Here is a 26,074-nt window from a genome sequence, read left to right on the forward strand (position 1 = left end):
TGTTAGTTTCTACCAGGCCTGGTAATAAATCTTCCGATTTATTTGGTGGTAAGTAGAGCCCAGGGTTAAAAGTAATAATAGTTCTCATCACCTGTCGGTGTGGAGTGGACAGTACCCCAAACAGCAGGTTTGGCAGAGGGACCCATTCTGAGCCTGGAAACATGGCATCCCAGCCCGCCACTACACAGGCCATAATTCTGGAGGTTCAGGCATCAGATAATACCCAAAAGTCAGATATTGTGCTCTTGAAATATAATCACCTTCTACAGAATGGCCTGCCATTATGTGGTTGACTCCTACTTTAAAGGGCTTATAAAGCATTACAAATAAGTTCCATTACACTCCAGAGAATGAAGTTGCTGGAAGACCAGGAAGAGCTGGGTTCAGGAATGGCTGAATTTAGGAAGAACAACACTCAAAATAGTAAACTAAAACATTTGTAAGTGGAGGGAGGAGGTTATGAAGTATACTATCCTTGTATCTTTGTTCCCTAAAAATTAACTTCAGGAGGCTACAAATGTTACAATAATAATTAAACAATAATGAAGTAATTAGAAATAACAAAAATATATTACTGGAAATAATAGTAACAAGAGCTCAGACTCCACCTCCTTTTCGGGGTTCACTGACCTCATCCCAGAGACATTCCTTGTCCATCTGTTACCGTGGCTCCCCAGCCACCTCAGAGTCTCACTCACACTGGTTAGTTGGCTCTGTACTTAACCTCTCTCTAGAAAATGAAATGCTCTTATGGGAAGGGATAGTCTTGGCCAATTGGGATCTTCCTAAGGAAATTGAAGGTAACTGAGTTGGCAGAACTGAACCGAGGATGCAAGAGGAGTATTTATCCAAATGATGAATCAAAATTGGGATTGACAAAGCATAAGGTGAATAAGGCCTGAGGATATAATACAGGACGTGGTGACTATAGTCGGTAACACTGTGTTGTATAACTGAAGTTGGCTGAGAGAGTGGAACTTTAATGCCTCTCACCAAAGAAGAGAAAAAAGAGAAATATGTGAGATGATAGATATGTTAATTAATTTACTGAGTGAGTCCTTCTGCCATGTCTACATATATCATATAAGCATGATGCGCACTTTAAATATCTTATAATTTTATCCGTTAAGTATACTTCAATAAAGTGAATTTAAAAGAGGAAAAGAAAACACAAATGGTGGAACATAATATGATGTCTGTAGTAATCTTTACAGTTTAAGAGAGAGAGACAGAGGGAGAATGAGGAGAGGAGGGGCAGAGAGAGAGGGAGACACAGAATCTGAAGCAGGCTCCAGGCTCTGAGCTGTCAGCACAGAGCCCGACGTGGGGCTCGAACCCATGAGCTGTGAGATCATGACCTGAGCCAAAATCGGATGCTCAGCCAACAGATTCACCCACGTGCCCCTGCAGTAGTCTTTACAGTTAATATTAACTAATAATACCATGTAAGAAATAACTCAAATCACTTATTAGAAGAAGAGAGAGAGAGAGGAAGAGAGGACAGAAGGAAGATTGCTTTCTCTGTTTCATAGAAGGAATATCTTATTCTCTCACACTAATTCAGGTTATCAGTTATTCTTTCTCAATTTTTGTTATGATCCCAGTATGTTCTAGAGTTCTGGGAGATGCTCAGTCCAGAACTATAGAACTAGATGAATATTTGAAATACATTTGAAAGAAAAAAAAAGCAACTAGTTTTTATATTTTCCCCCAAACCTAGGCTAGAAAAGTACACATAAGTAGCATCAGAAGCCCAAAGCTACATCTATATTAGAGGATACAGGAAGATTTTTAAAATTTCGCTTTTCAGAATTTGACATGGCATTGGCATAACTATGATTCAGTGGTACTTAAAGTAGTCAGGGAAGCCCTCCTTGAAGTATTGAAGCAAAAATGGCTTAAAAACTTCTTCCACCTTGAAGATCTTATGCGCAGTGAAATAAACCATTCACAGAAGGACAAATGCTGTATGATTCTACTTAATGTAAAGTACCAAAAGGGTCCAATTAATAAGAGATACAGCAAGTAGAAGGTTGTTGCCAGAGGCTGAAGGAAGGAAGAAGTGGGGAATTATGATTTAATGGGTACAGAGTTGCAATTTTGCAAGATGGGAAGAGCTCTGCGGATGTGGTGGTAATAGGTGCCCAACCGTGTGAAGGCAGTTGATGGCACTGACCATTTAAAAATGGTTAAGATGGGGGGCTCCTGGCTGGTTCATTCAGCAGAGCCTGTGAATCTTAATCTCGGGGTTGTACGTTCCGCGACTCCAAGCCCCACTCTGGGTGTAGAGATTGCTCGAAAAACATAAAAATAAAAATGGTTAAGATGGTAAATGTTATGTGTATTTTACCTCAACGAAAACAGAAAAGATATTTCTTCCTTTAAAGAATAGGGGAGGCAGATTTTGTAGTGGATTAGTAGTATGTAAAAGTACAAGAATTGTAGAAGTGGGGGCGCCTCGATTAGGCATCTGACTCTTGATTTGACGTCAGGACATGATCTCTTGGTTTGTGAGTTTGAGCCCTGTGTTGGGCTCTATGCTGACATCCCTGAGCCTGCTTGGGATTCTCTTTCTCTCCTTCTGTCCCCGCGCCTCCCCTGTGCACCGGATCTCTCTCTCTCAAAATAAACAAATAAACATTAAAAAAAAAAGAATTGGGGAAAGAGGTAGGAGCGCTTATCGGGAGGTTTGCATGAGAGGAGCGGTACAGCCAATCACAGCCTTTACTGAGTGCTGCAGTGTCAGTGCCTCTGGGGGTGGCAGAGCCTCCCAGGCCACCCTGGTAGCTGTGGGGAGCCCGTTCCTCCAGCAGGGCCACCTCGCATCCTGGCGGGAAGTCCTGGGGATGGCACGAGTTGAGCCTATTACCTTGTGTTCCGCCCCCTTGTTCTCCAGGGCTGGCTTAAGTCTTGAGTGGACCTCTGATGGGCAGCCCCTGAGCTGTACAGTACGCTGGCTGCATCTGCTGTGTGACAGGCCCTGCCTCCAGTCGGGGCCCTGCCTCCGTGTCCTGCGGTGCCCAGAAAAGCAGATTGTCGCGGACGGGAACTGGTGGGCAGGGAGGGAGCTGGTGGTTCATCCTTGTTCCTGAGGCTGTCTGTCTCAGCCCGTGCAGCCAACAAGTGCAGAGGCCACTGCTCTGGGTGCTTCCAAAACACCACCCAGTCCCACACGCATGGGGTTCCTGAATTGCCCAGCTCTGAGGCAGCAAGCATTTGGGAAGTAAGATAAGCTAATTTACAGGTGAAATGATAACCTGCTTTAAAGCACTTTAACAGACACTTTTATAACACTGCTTTAGAAGGATCAACTACGATAACCTGTGAGGGCCAGATCGCGCGCTAGGCAAATGTGAGGATGCCAGCAAAGAGTGGGACTGTCCCTGGAAGGCAGCCAGCTCTCTTATTTTCCTGTCTTTTTCCCTGGAAGGTGCTCCGTGATGGCCAGCCCAGGTTTTTCCTTAGGACTATTGCTGAATTCTCTTAAATTAGTGACCGGTTTCAGAAGCTTTGCTTCAAGCGGCAGAGACAGTCGCTGCCCCAGGCTGTGGCTGCTCTGTGTCAGGTATGACAGCAGCTCCTGGACGCTGTCTCAGCTGTGCGAACACCGTTTCTATCCATCATCCCGCACAGACAGCTCTGGAGTCGCCAGGAACCTGGCCGGGCCCCGTGGATGGCTTTCCATAGATCTGCCGCCATTTCTGGAGAGACATCCCAGTGTGGATACCGGTCCGAGGCTGTGCGGGAACATTGCCACTTCTCTGTAGCCCTGTATCCTCAGCGATGTTAAAACTCACAGGAACTAGAGAGAAAAGGAACCAGAGAGACCCAGGCTAGCATTTCAGTTCTCGTGTTGCCTTGGGGAAAGTATAAAATGACATCTCTGAGGCTCGGTTTCCTTATCTGTCAAGTAGGAATCGCAAGAGTAATTTCTCTGTCACTTTTCCAGCAGCAGTAGCTGTGAATCCGTCAAGGGCAGAGTGTCAGAGGGCTAAGGGTGGAGCTTGGAGTTGGGGGCAAGGGAGGATGCTCCCATCAAGGGTTAAGTTAACTAGAGCAATAGGTGGTGATTTAATAAGAGAAATAGAAGTCTCCCCTGCCCCCATTCTGGCTAGAAATGAGTGTCAGGGAAGTTCTTTGGAAGTGTATATCACTATGTCAGTATATATGTTCATTCCTGTGGCTTTTTAATTTATGAATTATAATGAACGCATAGTTTTCTGTCTTAATAAATTTAGATTCCTCTGTTTGGTGTGGGCTTTCCTCATGGAAGAGTGTTAAGTTTGACAGGTTTTATTCTCTCCCTCTCTTTGCCCCTCATCTCCCCTTCCTTCACACTGAATTTGAACTGTAGTCCCTGGGTAGGATTCCAATAAGGAGCCTGTCCTGTTTGCTTGGGAGTTTATTTTATGGATGGCAGGTGATTGCATGAACATAAAGCAAACCCCTCAGATAGTAAATAATGTGATTGTTTAAGATTAGTCTTCAAAAGAAGGCAGCCATACTCTTGTAAAAAGTTAACCTTATAGCCAGGAAGTACCATTAAATTGGGTTAACAGTTCTTGCTGCTGCTTATAAACTTAGAAGCAGGCCCAGAGACCAGGAATTTAATCTGAAACCTGATTCTCTTTTGTTCACAATGAATCACATACATTTGGAAAGGAAGAGAATTATAACAACATTCCTGTTTTAGTTAGTCTCCCTTTACCAAAAAACAGATGAAAAAAATTGCAGCAGTGTTAAGGCTATCTTTCCCCCATGCCTCTTGGATATTTACTGCCAGAGAAAGAAAAAACTTCTGTATTTAATAACAGCATCCTCCCCACTGCCCATAAAAGGTTCCATCTAATTTCTAGTCTGATGAAACTGCCCAATGATTAATTTTGGACAACTAACACCTATTGCAGACAAAATCTGGATTTTGACAGGTTTCATTAAATCAAAGACGCCGTACACTGTAAGATCTATCCTGATTCCAGAGATGTTAACATGTATCTTGACTTGGTGAAAGACAGCACAAGAATTTTTCTTTGTAAATTCTGAGTAAATAAAATGTAGGAGACTTTCTTATCTCCTCCTGAAGGGGCTCTTGGACATATATATTCTTTTTAAATGAGATGAAATTTTTCTTTAAAAAAATAATTTTATTACATTTCTGAAAATAATAGTATTGGTCCTTCTATATCCCTAAGTCAGAGTTGGGACTCTGCAATATCTTCAGTTATTTTTTACATTCTTAGTTTAAATCTCATATGATCTTGCTCTACTAAGACACCTGTTTTTCAAATTTGGGCTTTTATGATTTTTTTCTCTTTGATTTTTCTTTCTTTTTTTAAAAATATAATTTATTGTCAAGTTAGCTAACATACAATGTATATAGTGTGCTCTTGGCAAATTTGGGCTCTTAAATGCAGGCTATATTATTCTAAGAGGAAATTGCTAAATTAAAAAATTTTAATATACATTATTCATTAAAAGTTATGTAAGAGGGGCACCTGGGTGGCTTAGTCAGTTGAGCGTCCGACTTTGGCTCAGGTCATGATCTCACTACTTGTGGGTTCAAGCCCCGTGTCAGGCTCTGTGCTGACAGCTTGGAGCCTGGAGCCTGCTTCAGATTCTGTATCTCCCTCTCTCTCTGTCTCTGTCTCTCTCTTCTCACACTCCGCCTCCCTCTCTCTCAAAACTAAATAAACATTAAAAAAAACTTTTAAAAAGTTATATAAGATTATAATAGATATGTATAGTTATTATAGTCAAGGAAATATATCATTGCAGAAAGTTTGGAGAGATCATAATATTTTAATGTTTGCAAAACTGCATTAGGTATATCGATTAATCAACAGATTTACATATCGGAAGGTATTCTCTTGTAAATTCATCTCATATGGTTAGGTTCTAATTTCTCTCCTTTTCTCCAACTCTTTTTATTTGTACTTTAATGGTCTTACGTGTGTCTTATTTTTTTCCAGATTACTATCTTGGATGCAAAACGGAGCATGAACATTGGGATATTTCTGAAGCAATTTAAGAAGTAAGGTTTTTGCACACATTTGCAACTTCAGTCTCATCCACACTGTCAGCATCAGTCTCTGGGTGTGGCTGAGCTGAAATTCAGCTTCTAATATGAGCAAAAGTCATTCCTGATGATTCCTGTATGCCTGTATATCCTTAGACACATGGTGTGATGAGTACCCAAGTGTCTGTCATTCTCTGCTGTTTTCCTGCATGAAAACAGAACCTGGTGGCTTGAAGTACAGGGAGAGTTGCCTGGGGGTATCTGTTCAGGCCTGTCATGTCAGGGAGCTTATAAATTCATCTGTCGTGCTGCCCCTTGAGTGGAAGTTGGACTGGTGAGTCAGCAGTGGTTAAATGCCAGTGTTGTAAAGTGGAAAGGAAAGGCTCACCAGGGTTCCCTGTGACCAAAACGGACTGCTTTTCTTCACCCAGAGAAGACCCCCAGGGGTCGCTGCCACTTTCAGCCTTCCTGGGCTGCCCAAGGACGGGCTTCTGGGCGCAGGGGCCTCCGAGCGGCGTGTCAGCATCCCCGCTTTCCCTGGCAGTGGGGCTCTCGTGATCACTGACACAGCATGTCGCTCCGACTGGGAAGAAGGCGGGATGGGAGGAGGGTGGAAGTGATTTGCTTTCATTTCTTCTGGCTTGTGTTTCTTTGGCACCTCAGCAAATGTGAAATGCAGTCTGATTAATTGTCTTTTCAAGGTCTCCTCAGTCCATTATAGAAGATATTCATCAAGGAAAGAGTGAGCATTATGGATCAGAGACATTGCGAGAATTTCTTAAGCTTTTGCCGGAGTCAGAGGAGGTAAGGAATTTGGCACATGAGTTTCAGATGTTAGGAGTGATGATCAAACCTTAATATTTTTCGGAGTGTCAAAACTCACATGGGAAGGGCACTCTACGACCCAGAGCCCGAGTTTTCTCACATAAATGTAAATAGTGACCTAGTAGAGAGAGCATAAGAAGTGGAGTTAGGAAATCTAGGTTTAAACTGGAGCTGTACCCTTGCTTGGGCACGTTTCCTAACTCCAGCGAACTTAGTTTCCACACCTATAGAGAGAGGATGATGGTGCTTGCCTCACTGGATTGTCAGGATGCTGAAACCCTAGTAATGCATTGAACATGGTACTTGGCACATGGGACCTCAATATAAACCTTGGTTTCGTTTTACCATCATCCAATGATGGTTTTTGCCTGGCTGTACCCAGGTTATTTTATAAATACATATACTTTTTAAACAGTAAAGTAAAAGGAAATCACTTGGGGATAGAGGTGCTCTAGAATTCTGGAGAGGTAGGTAAAAACACGTTTTTTTAAATTGTAATGTTGCCTTCTATTTTTGAAGAAGGGGACCCTGAAAAAACTCAGTAAGAAATTACATGAATACCTGTGCTTATAACGTTTGAATAATACAGAATCTTAAACTAAAAAGCATGTTACCCTGTTTACACTGCTGCTTCCTCCTCTCCCATCCCACTCCTCTGCCCAGACATACTTTATGGAATTTGACTTTAGTGCCATTAATAGCAAGAGAAGTAAGTATCTGTAATTTTTCTTTTATATCAATCAGTGATTGACCAACTCTTGGGTCTTACTAGGTAACTGGATATTCTAGGTGTACTTGATAACCTGAACCTCTCTCTCTCTGTCAGGTTTTCTGCTTGCAAATTAAGTGTAATTTACCTAAGCTAAGATTAATTAACAGCATTTATTAATGTTAGTAAAGGGTCTTAAAGTCCTGAAGGGAAGGTACATTAAGTCATAATTTACCCTAGATCTTACATGCTGAATGGTCCTTAATCTTTTTTTTAATGGAAAAAAAAAACCTTTTAATGAGGATGGATAGGATTTAAGTGATTTGAATTTTTAAAAGATTGAGTTGTTCTCGAAATCTTACTCCTGCGTGGGCTTTTTTCATGCCTCCTCCTCAGGGCTGCTCTGGTTCCCACTCCTTACTGACCTCATCGTTTATTCAAGTGAGGATCAAATTTGAGAGTGCATGTGAATATGCTCTGGAAAGCTCTAAATTTCTAACTAAATGGAAGTTAGGCACGAGGGAGGCTGCCAGCTCCTGCCACGAAGAGGTGGCAGATTAAGTATGGTTTTCTTCAGGTCTTCATTTCTAATTTTAAATTCAGAGGTGATTAGAGAATGCAGAGGCTGTGGAAGCCTCTGGGATTTTCCAAAGAAGCAACTTAGCTGTCAGACCTCTCATATTTAAAAGAACTTGGCTTTCTGAGTTGTGTGAGGGATATAATTCAAAGTGGGAGTGGGGGGAGGGACTCGTACGGGCAAGATGACTAAAACCCACCCAAGCGCTGCCCTGAGTCCTGAGGCATTCACTCACCCCCAGACAATTAGCTGACCCCGGAGACAGTGTCCTGCTGGGGTGAAACGCCGCCCGGGGATCCTGAGAGGTGTCCCAGCCTCTCAACCAGGCCGCTTCTCCCTCCTCTGCAGGGTCATCCTCAGTCTGAATATCCGACAAGCTTGGTCACACTCCTTGTTTACTTTACCGACTGACTCTTGGCTTCAGTTCACCACACCCTTCACACTCAACTGGGAGCTTCCTTCAGCAGGAACACCCTGACAGTCCCCGGGGCATCTTGGCGCCCCTCCCTAACCCACTCCGGGGTTCCGCACTGGCCCGGCCAGCGCGGGGGGAGCCATCTCACAACTGATGCTCCCTGCGAGGCCTTGCTGTGAGTGCTGCACGGCCTCTGGCACCACCCGGACCTGGGCCAACCTCGGAGTCTTGGTGGAGGGTGGAGGGTGAGGACGAGGCCAAGGGGGAATCGGGGCCACGTGAGAGAGGTTTAGGAATGTGGCAGAAATATGTTAATAAATGCACAAGTGTCTGCGTAACTGCTTGATGCTGAGTCTGTGGTGTAACGTTCTGTGCTCATTTTTTGCACAAGAAGGGACTAAACATTTATTGAGTGTCCCCGTGTTCCAGGCACTGGGCAGGGCAGAATCCAGTCGAGCGAGATACTGTGTTCAAGTGCGTAGCCCAGTGCCTGACACATAGAAAGTCACTAAACCGTAGCTGGGATTATTTAGTGTGTCCTTTTCACTTAATCCTCCTGGCACCATTGTAAGATACTCCTCATTTGACAGAGGGGGAAACTGAGGCTCACACAGGCTAGCCAGAACCCGTCTAGTGGCACATAGTTGATTGGCAGCAGAGGAAGGGAGAGTTGCACGTGACTTGTCTGAGCCCACAACTGTGCCTTCTGCTGTGCTCCACCGCCTCCCTTTGAGGAAGGAAGGGCAAAGGTTCTCAAAACCCAGCCTTGCGCCGTGCTGGCTTCCCAGCCTTTTCATCGCCCCTACTTTCACAGAGGACCGGTGTGAGTGTCACTTGAATGATACCGTAATCTTATCAGCATGTTGAAAAATATGAGCGGAAACAGCCCTTCTCTGTCCTGCATCCTCAGCTGACAAGCCAAGCAGAAGGTTAATTTGTTTTCTCTGCCCTTCACCACAAATCTTTTATCTGGCATGTTTGTTCATCTTGCCTGAAACTCATAGTTGGAACTTGCAGAGGAAGAGGGGAGACCCAGATGTAAAAGCACTGGGAGTGGGTCCTTTGTCCTGAAAAGTATTCCTGTGCCCAGAGAGGGGACAAGGGAGAGGCTTACGTAGGAACCAGGTGGATGGTGGGAGGGAGGCCTGACCCCTCCGGCAAGCCCTGCCCTCTCTTGGGGCAGGTGCCTCATGCCTACATCACTGTCAAGGATAAAGGGCTGGAAGGTGGCAGGAATTTTCTGTTCTCTTTGGCAGCAGGTTGGTTGCCTCCTCTGACAGTTTTCATCCGCTCATCCCTACCTCCCGTGCTGACTCTGCCCCTGGGAGGGGAATGACGGGGGGAAGCCCCAGGGTCTTCTGCTGGGTAAGTTTGTTGGTGGGAAATCTCGCTATTTCAAGGCCATGTGAGGGGAATTAGATGGGATGAAGGAGGTCTGCCCTTTGGAATGTGTGAGCCTTAAGGAGCATGCTGTTCACTGTTAGGACAGAAACCGGGCACAGCCAGGTCGTAATGAGAGTCACTTGGCTCAGCCAACAAAATTATGCCTAACAATGTTTGATAAATGCTGTTTGATGATGACGAGAATGTGCAATAATTATAGGGTTTGTTCACCTCTCTTTTTCACCTCCCTACCACTGTGAAGGTACGATAATCCCTCTTAATGAACATAAGGCTCATTTTGAAATGGAACTAAGAACTGTATACATGGCACTTAAATTCAGGACTATCTTTCCATCACCATTCTCTTGAAATTCATAAACATTTTTAGCTCTTTATACAAGTGAAGGAGATTAATCATTATTCAGTTACAGTTGAGCACATGTTTAATAGAAATATCTACCAAGTTGATTTAGCATGACCTATTCCTGTGCTTTAGACAGAAAATTGTGCTGTTTTCAGAAGCTTTGCACATGCTGCGTAGATGGCCTTATAAAAGGCACAACCTCACTCTGCCCCTGCCCATATATAGTGAATTGTTAAACTCTAGTTCAGAAGGGATCAGGATTCATCCTGTGGCTTTCTCAGTTCGGCAGCTAGGCACTGATTTGGGTTTAGCTAACCCAGAAATTCCATCTGGCCTTAAATTGAGTATGGCCAGAAATGGTAAATTCATTTTGGGGCCCTAAAGGTAGGGGACATAATGACGTTCTGTAAAAGGCTATTTTCTGCCCATTGGGAAAACAATGCAGTCTTAAGCACTAGTGCATCTGCACTGTTACATTTTGAAATATTTTTTTATGTTTTATTTATTTTTGAGAGAGAGAGAGAGAGAGAGAGAGACAGCACAAGCGGGGGAGGGTAGAGAGAGAAGGAGACACAGAATCTGGAGACAGCCTCCAGACTCTGAGCTAGCTGTCAGCACAGATCCTGACACGGGGCTCAAACCCACGAACCGGGAGATCATGACCTGAGCCGAAGTCAGATGCTTAACCGACTGAGCCACCCAGGCACCCCAATGCACTGTTACATTTTGAATTTTCAGGTAGTTGATGTAGATACTTCCAGATTGTGGATCTTTGCAGATATTCCCTCACCTGTGTTTTGGAACGGTCATTTTCTATTTTTCAAGAGTCTAAGACATCATGTTATTTTTATGGGACCCACTGTAACCCAGGGGATGGAAGAGAGTATGCTTTATAAAGAGTCCTGAAAGATGGTAGGTGCTTATTGGCAACCGTTAGCTGCAGCGGTAGGCCGTCTACCAGTAGTCCCCAGGTTCTACTTACTGTAAAGTATTTTTGTTGAAGGATGCTTTACTACTACAGGGGATGTAAAAGAGTTTCTGCCACTGGGTGGGTCCTGTTTTCTGTGTGAGGAAGGCATTGACTTACTCTGAGGCAGTTTGAGAACTCTCTTTGCTTCCATCCCCACCTGCTAGCTGTTTGGCTATATTCCCATGTCCGAACCCTTTTGTTTTTCTTTGCTATGGTTGAAGGAGTAACTTCTGGTTGGGTTTAATGTTTTACAAGAGTAATACGTGTTCATTGTAGACATGTTAGAAAACAAAAATGAGCAGCAGAAGAAAACAATAGTCGCTTTAATCCTATCACCCGTGTAAGTGGCCTTTTTAGTCTTTTCCCTGCGTATGTGGTATTTACATGGAAGGTGGGGGGCGGAGTGGACGCTTTTTAAAAATTTTATGGAAATGGGATTTGATTGTACGTACTGTTTCATTACTTGATTTTTTTCATAGGGGGACGTCTTGACATTGACCTCTGAGCTGCTAAAGCCCTTTTCCTTTTCACCTTCCTTCTGGAGAGCCAGTGTGTACTGGCCTCAGCACACAGTAGCCCCTTCCTATAAAGTTATTCCTGTGGAAGGAGACTTGTACCACAGGAGGGTCTGTTAGCTCTCACCCAGTCAGAATATTTTATATCCAAAATACCCAAAGTATTGAGATTTTTTCATTAAGGACTTAGAGGACCATGTTATAATGATAACCCAGTCTCTTCTTTCTTCTCCCAGTGACCTCCCTTCCAGATTACCACTTACAGAAGATTTTCATCCTTAGATCTGACCCTTTAGTAACCTCCCTGAGGATTCCTGTGGCTCCAGTTCTCTGGCTTGACAGGGATTGTTTATACCCACATACGTGACACAGCTCTCCTCTTTCTGATTTGTTTGGTTTTTCTTCTTTCAAAAAACAGTGTAGTAGATGTGATGATTTCCTTTTCTGTCTTTTCTTGGGCCTACTTTTTAAATTTGAATTTAGCACTGAAGTCTCATTTTCTTAAAGGAATTTTAAGATGAAATTTGAAATAATGTTACATTTTAATCATAAGTTATTTTTTTCTCTACCTTCTTTTCCATTTGTTTTTTAGATAAAGAAATTGAAAGCATTTAGTGGCGATGTATCCAAGCTGTCGCTGGCAGATTCCTTTCTGCACTACTTGATTCAGGTGCCAAAGTAAGGATTATCCATCACTCTTCTTTACAGAGTAAGGTTTCAAAATTAATGACATCAAATTCTACAGTTTTACTTTTTTATTTTTCAGCTATTCACTTCGAATTGAAGCCATGGTGCTAAAGAAGGAATTTTTACCTTCTTGTTCTTCTCTATACACAGACATAACAGTTCTAAGAACTGCTACAAAAGGTAAGTGAAGATAGGATGCTTCATGTAATTTGTTTTCATTAATTTTGGTAGCAGTTTATTTTATTTTAATATTTACTTGCTTTTTTTTAATGTTTATTCATTTTTAAGAGACAGAGGGCAAGCGGGAGTGGGGCAGAAAGAGAGGGAAACACAGAATCCGAAGCAGGCTCCAAGCTGTCAGCACAGAGCCCGATGTGGGGCTTGAACTCATGAACCACAGGATCGTGACCTGAGCTGAAATCAGATGCTTAACTGACTGAGCCACCCAAGGCACCTCAAATATTTATTCTTTTTAGTAAGCATTCTTCTATTAAATTTTACAGATTCATTTACCTGTTTAATTCCAGTGTACTTAACATAAAGTATTATCTTAGTTTCAGGTGTGCAAAATAGTATTCAACAATTCTGTACATCACTTGGTGTTGGTCATGACAAGTGCACTCCTTAACCCCTATCGCCTGTTCCTCCCATCCCCCCAGCAATCTCCCCCTCGTAAACACAAGTTTGTTCTCTATAATTAAGTCTGTTTTTTTGTCTCTTTTTTTCTTTGTTTTGTTTCTTAAATTCCACATATGAGTGAAGTCATATGGTATTTGTCTTCCTCTGACTTCTTTCACTTAGCATTATAGCCTCTAGACCCATCCATATTCTTGCCAATGGCATGATTTCATTGTTTTTTATGGTTGACTAAGATTCCAGTGTGTGTGTATATACATATATATATATATATATCTTCTTTATTCATCAGTCAGTGGACACTTGGATTGCTTACAGATTTTGGCTATTATAACTAATGCTACTATAAGCACAGGAGTACATGTATCCCTTTGAATTAGTATTGTCTTATTTTGGGGGTGAATACCCAGTAGTGGAATTACTGGATCATATGGTAGTTCTATTTTTTTAAATTTTTGAGGAACCTCTGTACTGTTTCCCACAGTGGCCGCCCCAGCTTGGTATTAGCTTATATTTAAAAACTATTCAATTGAAATTAGAAATGCAAAGTCCTAGATCTGATACACCCTAGAAAGGGAAGTGAGATATTACCTGGGATGACAATTAAGGTTCATTTCCATTTACTTTCCTCCCTAACTAATTCATTCATTAATTAGTCAATTAATTAGCCAATTAATCAATGAGCATATTACCCTCCTGCAAAAGAAGGTTTCTTTCATCCCAAGCTTCAGAGTAAACCTTGCTGGTTGCAGCCTGCTCTCGCTCCTCTCCCAGGTCGGCTTTCTGTGAGTGTGCAGCCTGTGCGGTGTCTGTGTGTGCGCCGGCTCCTGCTCAGAGCCTGGGCGCCCGGGCCCGCTGCGTTCTTCCTCCTGTCCTCTGGGCCCTGGTGACTAGGACCTGCTGAGCCAGAAGCACACTTCCTTTCCTCCTGGCTCCTCCTGGCCGTCTCCAGCATGGCTCTTCCGCAAGTTCCTGATGGTTCTGCTTCCTGGTTCATCTCCCACCTGCTTCGCCTCAAGAGTCTACCACCCGGTGGGCTACTTACATTTGAGAGGGGCCGATGGGTTATTTCCATTTCTTTGAACAACTTGCTTACCCAGCTTGGGTAGACCCCTCAGAGATGCTCTCCTGTCTCACTCCACGGTGATGAGCTTTTGCCTCCTGGCATTTCTGGTGCTGAGCAAGCAAGCCTAGCATGTGGGGGGGGGCACCTCTCATCTCCAAGGCAGAGCCTCTGATGCTCCCCAATCTTCACATTTTCCAGCGTTTTCAGGGCCAGCCTGATTTCCTCTTGGTGGTTTTCTAGATTTTTAGTTATCAGTTAAGAGTAGAACTGTTGATTCCTCTTTGATTTTCCTGTTTAGTTGCTTTGGTCTGTGTTGAGATAAAATGTTTCTCTTCAGTCCATTATACTCATTTTACAGAGGAGACTAAGAATTAAGGACGATTTTTCTTCTTTCAGTAGAGAGGCCTTTTAGAATTTTTTCCTGGGGGCAACTGGGTGACTCAGTTAAGCGTCTGACTTCGGCTCAGGTCTAGATCTCAGGGTTCGTGGGTTAGAGCCCGCATCGGGCTCTGTGCTGACAGCCAGCTCAGAGCCTGGAACCTGCTTCAGATTCTGTCTCTCTCTCTCTCTCTGGACCTCCCTCACTCACATTCTGTCTCGGTCTGTCTGTCTCTCAAAAATAAATAAACATTAAAAAAAATGTAAAATTTTCTCCTGTACACCAAGGGTATTGCAGCAATGTTGGGAGAGTTGTTTTTCCTGTTCAAATCAAGATGGAGGGATGGTTTTCATATTGAGCAATGCAAATTTGTGGGCATGGTGGAAACGTTTCTTATCTGGTTAACCTTCAAATACTGGCCTTCTTAGATAACATAGTACAGGCTGTGATCCAAATGTAATTTTTTGAAAGTAATGGAGAATATGAACTTAAAAGAAATCATAGGCGACATTTTATTATCAATATATACTATAGTTTTAAAATCAAACTTTGTTTTTAGCTTCTTAAATGCATAAAAAATTTTTAATATTGTGCATTTGCACAGTTGGGTGTACAAAAGCTTCTGTGTTTATTAAAGAACTAATTTAAAGGGGCACTTGGGTGGCTCAGTCAGTTAAGTGTCTGACTTTGGCTCAGGTCATGATCTCATGGTTCAAGAGTTTGAGCCCTACACTGGGCTCTGTGTGGACACCTCGGAGCCCACTTCGGATTTTCTGTCCCCCTCTCTCTTTGCCCCTCCCCTGCTCACTTTTTTTCCCTCTCTCTTTCTCTCTCAAAAATATACATTAAAGAAATAAATGAAAATAAAGAACTAATTTAAAGATATATTACAAAGATAAGCTCCTTTTCCACCTTTAAGCCAATCCAAGTGAAATGTATAGTTTGGAATCAAATGAACAGATTCTCTTGGTTCCTGGTCCCTAAGGGTTAGTGCTTTGCAAGTAATTTACATGTCATCCCAACCTGTTTATCTTTTATCTCCTCGTAGCTCCTCGACTAAGCAAAATCTTGCTCTCTGTTGCTCTCACATTCTATAAATATAGTCTCAAAGGCTAATGGATATAAAGGGAAAAATAAATAATTGCTGAGAAAAAGGTTATTCCTCTAACAGTGTGCTGCTTTTCATAAGGCCTTTGCATTTTCCAGTACTTGAAACTTTTCATTATGGGAGTATTTTGTGAAAATTACGTATCACACATGTTCCATTTCCAATGAAACACTAGTTTGCTACTGGGTTACCAGTAGCAAATGGTGCGTTAGATATCCCACAGCCTGTGCTGCTTTATTTGTTTTTTCCAGTCTGTGTATGCAGTGCGGGGTCAGAATTTGCTTCAGACTCTCTTGAACTTGGATGTGGTAGCTGTCGTTGGGCATTTAAAGTGAGAGGACCATGGTGTGTATTTTTTTTGACAGAGCTGATGCTGTGTGAGGAGCTACATTCAATATTACACTTGGTGCTACAGGCGGGGAATATCATGAATGCAGTAAGTAAAATTCAAAGTAAAATTCAAAAAATGTTGTGTTTCTCACTTTATTTGTCTGTGCAGAAGTATACGTATATATTTTTTCTTTCGATTTGTCTTCTTTAGGGAGGGTATGCTGGCAATGCAGTAGGATTTAAACTGTCTTCTTTGCTCAAATTGGCAGACACAAAAGCAAACAAGCCTGGGATGAATCTACTGCACTTTGTTGCACAGGTATGTGGAAGTGGTGGATTCGGAGAGAGAATGAGTGTGACTCCTCCCTGGAGGTGGGCGAAGTGTAAGGTGGCATCACATGGAGATAGGAAAGGGTATGGTAGGCTCCAAGAAGGTTCTATTTGCAGAAGCACTCTGCACATTCCTGAGCTGAACTGCGCCTCGGTTTGTAGGACAGGAGGGAAGAGGAGGGGGCGGTGGAGGCAGGGGTCAGGGTTGGCGAAGGCCGATGATGAAGGGTTTCACATCCTAAACGCTGGGGAATTTGGATTCATGCTGTAGCATTTTGGACCCTACAGAAGTTAGTGCACAGCATAATGGCATGGCCAGGTGGGCTTTGTTTTTAGGAAAATAAGGCAATATGGAGAGTGGGCTGCAGTGGAGAGAGGACTAGAAATGGGGCACCTCTTGGCAGAAGTTGGCTCTGATCCCTTGGCGAGAGCTGAGAATCAGAGTGCTGGCCACAGGGATGGAGAGCAGAGGCCTGGGTGCGAAACATTCCCGATGTTGGGTTGACTAGGTTTGTAAGGGTTATGTGTAGAGTGAGGGGTTCGGAGCAATGAGATCACCTCACCGGTGTCCTTTGTGCACTGTAGGTTAGCGCGCCTTGCCACCAGCCCAGGGTTTGGTATCTGCACCCTGTCCATCACCTCCATTTCTGACTAGTGCATCACTTCCATTTCTGACTGGGTATTTGTGATACCGAAAACAAGCAGCTACAAAGTGAAAAGTCAGCCAAAGACAGTTGTCTCTTTGTTGTTAAATTATCTCAGATTACCAATTGTACCGATTTGCTTTTCCTTCATTGGATCACCTTTGTTGTTTTGACAGCAATCACACAGATGTAGGTTTAAGCTGGGGAGGGAGCTGGGCTTTTTCCAGCGTGAGCTTCAGACCAGGACAGGATTAGGATTTTGACTTGTCCTTTATTAGCTGTAAGTCCTCAGATAAGTTACTGAAACATTTAGACCCTCAATTTCTTCATCTAATCATGGGGCTAGTGACAGTGCAAAACAGGTAACCAACAGGGCCGAAGGAGTTCATTCCATAAAGTGCCAGACTTGTGTTTGGCAGAGTCAGCTCTCCATAAATAATACACACAATTATTACGGCATTCTTCAGAAGACAAAGGACATGTGGAACTCAGGACTAATTTAAAAGTTAATTTTCAGGGCATAAAAACCAGAAAATGTGTTCCTTAGCCCATGTGCCTCGCAGGTAGCCTTCTGGCAGTGCTTTTATTTATTTATTTGAAAGGTTTTGTTTCATTTTGGTTTTTTGTTTTTGTTGTTGTTTATGTTTTCTTGAGAGGGACAAAAGCATGCAAGTGGGGAGAGGGGCAAAGAGAGAGGGAGGGAGAGAATCTCAAGCAGGCTCTGTGCTGTCGCCTCAGAGCCCAGCATGGGGCTCAGTCTCACGAACTGTAAGATCCTGACTTAGGCCAAAATGAAGAGTCAGATGCTTAACCAAATAAGCCACCCGGTACCCCCGCCAGTCCTTTTAGAGCCATGTGTCCAAGTGCTGTTTGTAACTTGGTCCCTACCAATGTGGAGATGTTTCCAGAGTTGGTGATTGCTTCCTTCATACCTACTTTCCTTGTGTTCTCTGAACAGGTGAAGAATCCAAATACCTCCATGACTTGTGCACCTTCTGATTAAACTCAGTTTGCAAACTGGTTTAACAGCTGAAGGTATCTTGGTCATTTACAGGCACACTCATAGGTATGGGTGGTATTTAAGCAGGATATATTGGATTCTCTTAGAAACAATGGGCCCTGCTAAGGCACCACCCACTTCCATTGAGTCCGCGTGCACATGAATTGTATTTCACGTCAGGATCGGTTGCTCTGGGAAGTTAAATATATCTTGAGAGTAGGGGAGTTCTGGTAAATCTTGCTAAGAATATCAGAGTTCATGTTTCAGTGAATTGCTTTGAATATATCAAGCATAAAAATGAGAACTTTAAGGTTCCTTAAAGCCCTGGGGAAAATTGTTTCCTTCCAGTTTTATACATACAGTGAGAGAAAACTCTGTTTTTATTCTAGGAAGCCCAAAAGAAAGATGCCATTCTTCTAAACTTTTCAGAAAAATTGCATCACGTTAAAGAGGCTGCTAGGTAAGCAAGGAAGACTGAAAGTGAATTGTGAGATTCATGTTTTTTTAAAGCTATTTTTTAACGAAAACTGGTGAATATTTTATAACTTTAAAAAGTTTAGTCTTGTTGAATTTTCAGACCCTTCCTTTTATTTGCTTCCAGAGGTGTGTATGCACCTTTGGTATTTGGGGGTTTTGAAAAATTAATCTTTATTTTTAAGCTAAAAACCCTATTGCAGTTTTTTCTAATGAATATCATCAGTGTAAAAACAGTATGGATTAAGAGCTTCAAATCCCTCCACACCCAAAAGGTCGAGCTCAAACAACACAGCCTGTTACCTTGGGAGGTGGCATAGATCAGTCAAACTTCCAGGGCCATTTCCCTGTAGAATCTAACATGGTACATTGATTTTCTATTGCATTAGAAGAAGTTGGAACCATACCAAGGGTTGTGCAAGGATTGGGTTTTAAATTAGTCACTCAACTTTACAGAGAAAGTAGCTACCAAACAGAAAGCTGTGTTAACATCACTTTAATTTGCTCCCGATCCCAGTATAAATTTGTATTTTAATGTAGCTGTAATCTGTGTATATGTAGTATTTTGAGTTCTGTGTTTTTATTTTTAAGTTTTTTATAAGTTTGTTAATTTTGAGAGAGAGCACGGAAGGGGTAGAGAAGGAAGGAGAGAGAGAATCCCAAGCAGGCTCTGCTCTGTCACGTCAGCGGACACGACAGTGGGCTCAAACTGATGAACTGTGAGATCACAGTCTGAGCCGAAATCAAGAGTCAGATGCTCAACCAACTGAGCCACCCAGAAGCCCCAGAGTTCCGTGTTTTTAAAATTACAATACATATCCATGTATCCAGTGGTAAATGTTCACTAACCAGCTTTCCCAGAAAGAAGTCCTGATTTGTAGCACCTGCTGATTCCAATGGTGTAAATACTGCTACCGTGGCAGAGTTCAAGCTGCTAGTGTGGCCTTATTGAGGGAGGGGATGCCAGCACCCACAGCGGCCTCCTGAGCTGCCTCCAGCACCACTTTGTGCCATCTGCTTGTTATCTGTGTGACTGTTTCTAGTTAGGGTAGCTATGAACCATATGCATAAACACATGAACTACAGCTTTTCAACCTAAGCCCTATCATTGGCCAGTGGCTCAGTATTATTACCTGTGAACATCTAACCACAGATTACATGTCTTTCCCAAAGGGAGATTATATCGGTCCAAAGTTGTGAATAGTTCGTAGTTCACGTTTATAGGTTTTCAGGTTATTCCCCCCCAAAGAACAATCAAGCATCTTATAGGATATAAACTGTTTTGGTTTTGAATTTCTGAAAGGAACTTGTGTGAGAATGTTTTTTCCTCTGATGAGGAGTCTAGGAATGTTACTAAGAGGTGTACATAGAGAGAAATAATCATTAATTACATTTTTGTTCTGACATTTCTCGTCAGAGTTTGATGGGAAAGCTTAGCTAGATGCTGTCATAGAAAAAACCTAGTCAGTAAAGTTTGTTTCTTTAAAATGCAAGGTGAGGTATCTTGGTGAAGTATAAACATCATAAATGGGTGCCGACACCCAGAGAAGGCGGAAAACGTGATTGCACAAAGAAAAGTTAGGATTTGTGATGGAAGCATGAAAGCATCCTAGCTTATGAATTTGCTAAGTGAATTCCACCTGGTTTTTAGGTATCACCTATTATTCACTTTACCTGGTGACAAAAATATCACTCAGCACGCTGCCAGTGTTGATGTGATGTACGTAACAAAAGCCTTGTGATCAGTTCTGTCATTTCTTTGCAGAATCGTTAGCCGCGTGGTTAGTTCTCTCTAAAATACCGAGTGCTTACTCTGGCTGTCTGTGGCAACACGAAGTCTGCTTAGTATCTCCTTACTGCTCTTAACGTCTACACTGCCTTGTTTTTCATGAGTTAGAGCTTTTGGACTGGTGCCAGAGGAAAGTCTAAGTATCTGAGTCCCTTTGGCTTTTATTTCTTAATGCTGCTTGCATAAAGGTGTTCAGACCTTCTTTGTGAACGGCTCTGCCAGTATCCTGGTTTGGCTATCTCACCAACGAGAACAAAGTTACAGCCCACTCCCTTTGAACTGGTATGTCTCTAGGAAGAAACGGACTCTTTAAGAAAAACAGGCAGAAACTCTAAGCACAAGGGTAGTACACGTCATCGCAGTGGCTCTGCCCTTCTGTTTCTAGGTTTGACCAAAAGTTGGTCTCGTTTGATGTACCTGCGTGACACATGGCTTCCCTGTGCCAACTGCCCACTCTCCCCTTTCTTCTTGCAGATTATCTCTGGATAACACGGAGGCAGAACTGCGCTCGCTCTTTATCAGGACGAGATCTCTGAGGGAAAACATTCGGCGAGATGGTGAACTTTGTCAGCAGATGGAAGATTTCCTTCAGGTTTGTGGGTGATTTGAATCAGTCTCTCTCATTTCGGCTCCCGGCATTTGCACGAGTTTGTGCAGATCTGCACGGGTTTGTGGAAGCAGCAGGTTCCTATTCATAGATCTTTCTCCAGCTCAGTGAAAGAACTTTATATATCATTGTGTGTTCCTTGCTCCATTGGCTTTCTGGCAGGGGGTGTTGAATGGGGTCTGAACGTAAGGTGTCTGTGTAGGGCTGGCCTCCGTTTACCACTGCTCCGCGTGCGTCATTGCACCACATTGTAGCCCCTGGTATCGGCGTGTGCTTACACTTGGCGGCTTGTGCCTGCCTGGCAACTCAGGTTTTGCTTTGAGACCACGATGTACGAGTTCTTGCCTCCTAATCAAACTTTTGGACAACAGAAGGAAGTTCCACGGAAACTGTAGACACCTGAGAACTTGGGCTCTTGTTCCTTCGCTTGTTTTTATTGAAGAAGCAAGTAGGTTTTGGCATGTTTTTATAAGGAGAGCGGGAGCACAAATGATAGATGAGCCTATCAACACCCCAAATACATCAGCCTCACAGGGTGTGTCCGGAGCTGCTCTGAATAACATCAACAAAAAACAGCCGAGTGGACATGTTTGTGACACCTCACTGTGACTCACTAATCACATAGTCTGACATACTTCTTTTATCTTCCTTATTTAAAAAAAAAATGTGGTAGCTTTTCATGCTTTCGGTCTCCAGGGAAGTGGTGCGCTACCGTCAGTATCAGTGCTTTGCGCCTTTCGAGGTGGCACATGTGTGGCACGGCCACCCTTGGTGGTGGGAACGGCGTGCTTCCAAGGTTGTACAGCCTCAGCCTTCGCTCGTTTCCTCGGAATCATGCTGCATCAAATATTAGAAGTCTCGGGGCACCTGGGTGGCTTAGTTGGTTAAGCGTCCGACTTTCGCTTAGGTCATGATCTCGCGGTTCGTGGGTTCGAGCCCCACGTCGGGCTCTGTGCTGACTGCCAGCTCAGAGCCTGGAGCCTGTTTCAGTCTGTGACTGCCTCTCTCTCTGACCTCCCCTGCTCATGCTCTCTCTCTCTCTCTCTCTCTCTCTCTCTCCTAGAAGTAAATAAAACATTAAAAAGAAAAAAAAATATTAGAAGTCTCAGGTCCCATTGGTGAACATTTTGTTTGGCTCTGATGCACATTTATTTTTATTTTTAAACATGTGCTCTGTATTTTCTTTCAAATATAACCAAACAAATACTCTCTTTAACGTGCACAGATTTTTCTCAACAAAGCAAACACCACCATGAAACACCTAACAGATAGGAAAGCTGGGGCGTCTGGGTGGCTCAGTCAGTTAAGCATCTGACTTCAGCTCAGGTCATATCTCACAGTTTGTGAGTTTGAGCTGACAGCTCAGCCTGGAGCCTGCTTCAGTTTCTGTTGTCTCCCTCCCTCTCTCTCTTTCTCTCTCTGCCCCTCCCCTGCTCACACTGTCTCACTCTCTTTCAAAAATAAATAAACATTAAAAAAAGTTACAGTCTATCAGGTAGGAAAGCTTTCAACAGTAAGCACATGCAGACAAATGAGAGAAATCCAGAAATACAGGGAGAAAGCCCATCCCACAGTGAGATAAGAATCCTGGAAGTCTCATTCCCTGGCTCTTATATGAAATATTAATACTTTATGCTACATAGCAGCAAGGAAAGGCTTATGATGAAAAGCAGGTCTGTCTTAGCCGTGCCCCTAGACTGCTCTTTAAAGGCAACCTTGTTTTAACTCAGTGCTGCTTTCTGATAATCATTTTTATCTCTGTAAATAAAATGTTCCCACACAGCTATTTATTTTTCTTTTTTATATTCAATTTCTTTTTAAATGGGGAAGAGGGTAATAATTTTTTAAGTAAGGTAGGGTAGGATCAGGCCGTGAAGGGAAAACGGACTTTGTGCTCTTAGCCATGGGGAGAAAAGACAAGAACACAGTCTTACAAAATCTATGGCAGTATTTTGACCCTCTGGACAAGAAAGAACGAATAAACTGGTTTGGAACTTTAGTCTGGAGCGGACAAGCGAGATACAGAAAGCGGCATTTGCTGGCATGACTGCTCACTTCTTGTCTATTATACTTGGCCAGTGTGGCTCTGGACTGTGCCTTTGTGGTCCTAAGCGCGCAAAAACTAAGTCTCAGCAAAAGTCTCTGAGCCAGCTGAGTTTTCACACCCATAGTCAGAATGTTTCACTTTCCCAGCTCCTAAGGGTGACTGCAGTGCATGTTAAGTCTTTCCTTCCTGGTTTTCTCTCAGTCCCCACGGGATCTAGTGATGAGACATGGGAGGAGGGGCTAAGCTACTCTATCCCATGTAGATAGATTCTTGTCAGGAGTCCTATTTTTTGCAGTTGAGTTTTTCTTGGCTGGAATCCACCTCCCCCCCCCCCCCCCCCCCCCCCATGGAAGAAAGACAGGCACAGATTTATCCTTTCGTGAATACCCTTCTCTCCGTCAAGAATAATGCAGCATGAACTCACACACTGCCCCAGGCGACTGACTCACATGGTGACTTTCTCTGGTATTTGGTTTCCTGAATGGTTTGGTTTCCTACTACCTCTTGAATGTGTTCGGTGTAAGGAAAGGACTCTTACGGGGGAAAGTGTGTGGGAGTGTGTGAGGGGTGACAAGGCTTCTCAGACCTCTTCCCTCTCTAAGCATGTTTCCACAACAATCCCACTCCGTGAGGGTGGGCAGTCCATCACTTCACATCTCCCAGGCCCATCCATCCCTCCATTCTAGTTTCTCAAAGAGAAGCCTTTTTAAAAACATGATATGTATGATTTATAAAGTCACGTACCTCACACATTCTTTCTCCACATAAACCTTGTTCCCTGGTGAAAAAGAAGGTAATCAGAGACTTGAGTGTGGTCCCAAATATTTGGTCCCTGTGCGCCTGTGGCTTCTCATTTCAGCTCAACATTACATGTCACCAGCATGTCAGGGAAGTGTGCTCATGCGCCTGAAAGGTCCCCATCTGAAAGGGCTGAGAGCTCACTGGAGGAGAGTAGACTTCTCTCATTTCTATTTCTTTGTCGTGTTGGCACCTGAATCTGGAGGGGCACTGGAGACTTTGTCCTGAAGGAATGAGGAGGAGGTGAAGAAGAGAAGAGGATGGATTTGTGTAGGGCAGTAATTCCTGTCCAAGGGGGCTCGTCAGGGTCTCCTGCAGAGTTTTAATAAAATATCAGTGGCAGTTACACCTCAGACGTACTGAACTGCATGGGTGGGATATGAGCATGGACTGTCGGCAAGGCTTCTGAGCTGACTTGGATAAGCACCATGGTTAGGGAGCCTTGGCTGGGGCCTTTGTCTGGACACGGAGGCTTGAGTCCTGTGGGGGTGACACTGACCTTGATACAGGTCATTTGAGATGAGGTTTAAACTCCCTCTCCACAGGACAGTTCATCAATACAAGTGACTTTTGGCATCCTGAAGTGAGCCCTTGGCCAATAAGAGACTTTTTTTTTTTAATGTTTATGTATTTTTTTTTAATGTTTTATTTATTTCTAGGAGAGAGAGAGAGAGAGAGAGAGAGAGACAGCATGAGCAGGGGAGGGTCAGAGAGAGAGGGAGTCACAGACTGAAACAGGCTCCAGGCTCTGAGCTGGCAGTCAGCATAGAGCCCGACGCGGGGCTCGAACCCACGAACCGCGAGATCATGACCTAAGCGAAAGTCGGACGCTTAACCGACTAAGCCACCCAGGCGCCCCTGTTTATGTATTTTTGAGAGAGACAGAGAGGCAGAGAGAAAGGAGGACAGAGGATCTTAAACAGGTTCTGTGCTGACAGCAGGGAGCCCAATGCGGGTCTCGAACTCATGAACTGCGAGATCATGACCTTAGCCGAAGTCCAATGACACCCAACCAACTGAGCCAGCCAGGCGCTCCAAGACTCACTTTTAAGAGAAGGGAGAACAGGGGTGCTTGGGTGGCTCAGTCGGTTAAGCCTCGACTTCAGCTCAGGTTATGATCTTACGGTTCGTGGGTTCAAGCTCAGGTTATGATCTCACGGTTCGTGGGTTCAAGCCCCAACTTGGGCTCTGTGCTGACAGCTCAGAGCCTGGAGCCTGTTTCAGATTCTGTGTCCCCCTCTCTCTCTGACCCTCCCCTGCTCACACTGTCTCTCTCTGTCTCTTAGAAATAAATTTTTAAAAACTTTAAAAAACTAAATTTAACAGAAGGGAGAACAGATGCAGTATGAGTTTTGCTTAACAACACCAACTTTACACCTGTGTCACTTTTCAGCAATGTTAAAGGCCACCATTTTGTCAGCAGCATTCTGTAGACCAAAGCTCTTTGGTCTCATTTGTTGCTTCCAGGCCTTTACACAGGAGTTCACCTTGCTTCCCCACGCTTTGTTTGGGTTGAATTATTTTCCCTTGGGGTCTGAGTGCCTTGGACTTGCAATCACCCTTCTCTTCGCTGGGACCTGAAGTTGAGCCCAGGAGCACGGCTTTGCCGGGCACTAGACCGTCTAGTGCCCAGAGAGTCTCCTCACTGCCTGTTGACTTGAGCGTGTGCTTGTTTGCTTTCCCGCAGTTTGCTGTGGAAAAGCTGACCGAACTGGAGCACTGGCAGCAAGAGCTCCAGGACGAGGCCCACACCCTTATAGATTTTTTCTGCGAAGACAAAGAAACCATGAAGCTGGACGAATGCCTTCAGATCTTTAGAGATTTTTGTGTCAAGTTCAACAAAGCAGTGAAGGTAAGGCCGCTGGCATCTCCATGTTTTCTGAGTTGTTTGGGCTTTTGTTTTTCCTCTTCTGGACCCAGCCTTCTGTCCTTGGCAGAAAGATGGGTCAGCACGTCCATGGTTTCAGGAAAAGTCCGGCCCAGGCAGCGTTGCCGGGCTCTCAGTTGGGGTTACCGGGAAGTGGCTGTGCCATCCGAGCCCCGGGTGCCTCCCGGTCACCAGGAGACCAGCGTTGGCTGCCTCTGCTAACAGTGCTGCTCATGCCAGCACTTGCTTTGATGCCCTAAAAGTGTTGTGTTAGTGGAGTCCATTTTTGGGAGCAGCCATGATAGTAACTAGTGCCTTTGAAGATCCTGAGAGTCTCCCTCACCTCCCTCCCCAGACAGTTTCCTCTTTGCGGGGTCCCTTTGTTGCTGGGGGCTGATTGGAAGACCTTCTCTCACCTGTTTCAAGCACCATGGCCATTGCCAGGCAGTGGGCACCGCGGGAATGTGCCATCCTTCAGCCTCCAATTCTAGTCATCTCTGAGTTCAGTGTAGGAGCCAGAAAACTGGGTTGCTTGGCT

At 43.8% G+C, this 26,074-nt stretch overlaps 1 protein-coding gene across 2 annotated transcripts in view; it reads left to right on the top strand.

Moving 5' to 3' along the window:
- The window catches only part of FHDC1 (FH2 domain containing 1), a 42,750-nt gene that overhangs the window by 11,032 nt on the left and 5,644 nt on the right, over positions 1–26,074 (top strand). For both annotated transcript variants that reach the window (XM_039234342.1, XM_039234343.1), the window contains exons 3-11: positions 5,970–6,031; positions 6,718–6,820; positions 12,367–12,452; positions 12,541–12,641; positions 16,016–16,086; positions 16,192–16,299; positions 18,344–18,414; positions 20,692–20,809; positions 25,357–25,521. In XM_039234342.1, the coding sequence (XP_039090273.1) occupies positions 5,970–6,031; positions 6,718–6,820; positions 12,367–12,452; positions 12,541–12,641; positions 16,016–16,086; positions 16,192–16,299; positions 18,344–18,414; positions 20,692–20,809; positions 25,357–25,521 (885 nt within the window). The remainder of the gene's footprint in view (positions 1–5,969; positions 6,032–6,717; positions 6,821–12,366; positions 12,453–12,540; positions 12,642–16,015; positions 16,087–16,191; positions 16,300–18,343; positions 18,415–20,691; positions 20,810–25,356; positions 25,522–26,074) is intronic.

This window comes from Hyaena hyaena, unplaced genomic scaffold, assembly GCF_003009895.1.
Source record: "Hyaena hyaena isolate Hyena2069 unplaced genomic scaffold, ASM300989v1 scaffold_89, whole genome shotgun sequence".
NCBI lineage: Eukaryota > Metazoa > Chordata > Mammalia > Carnivora > Hyaenidae > Hyaena > Hyaena hyaena.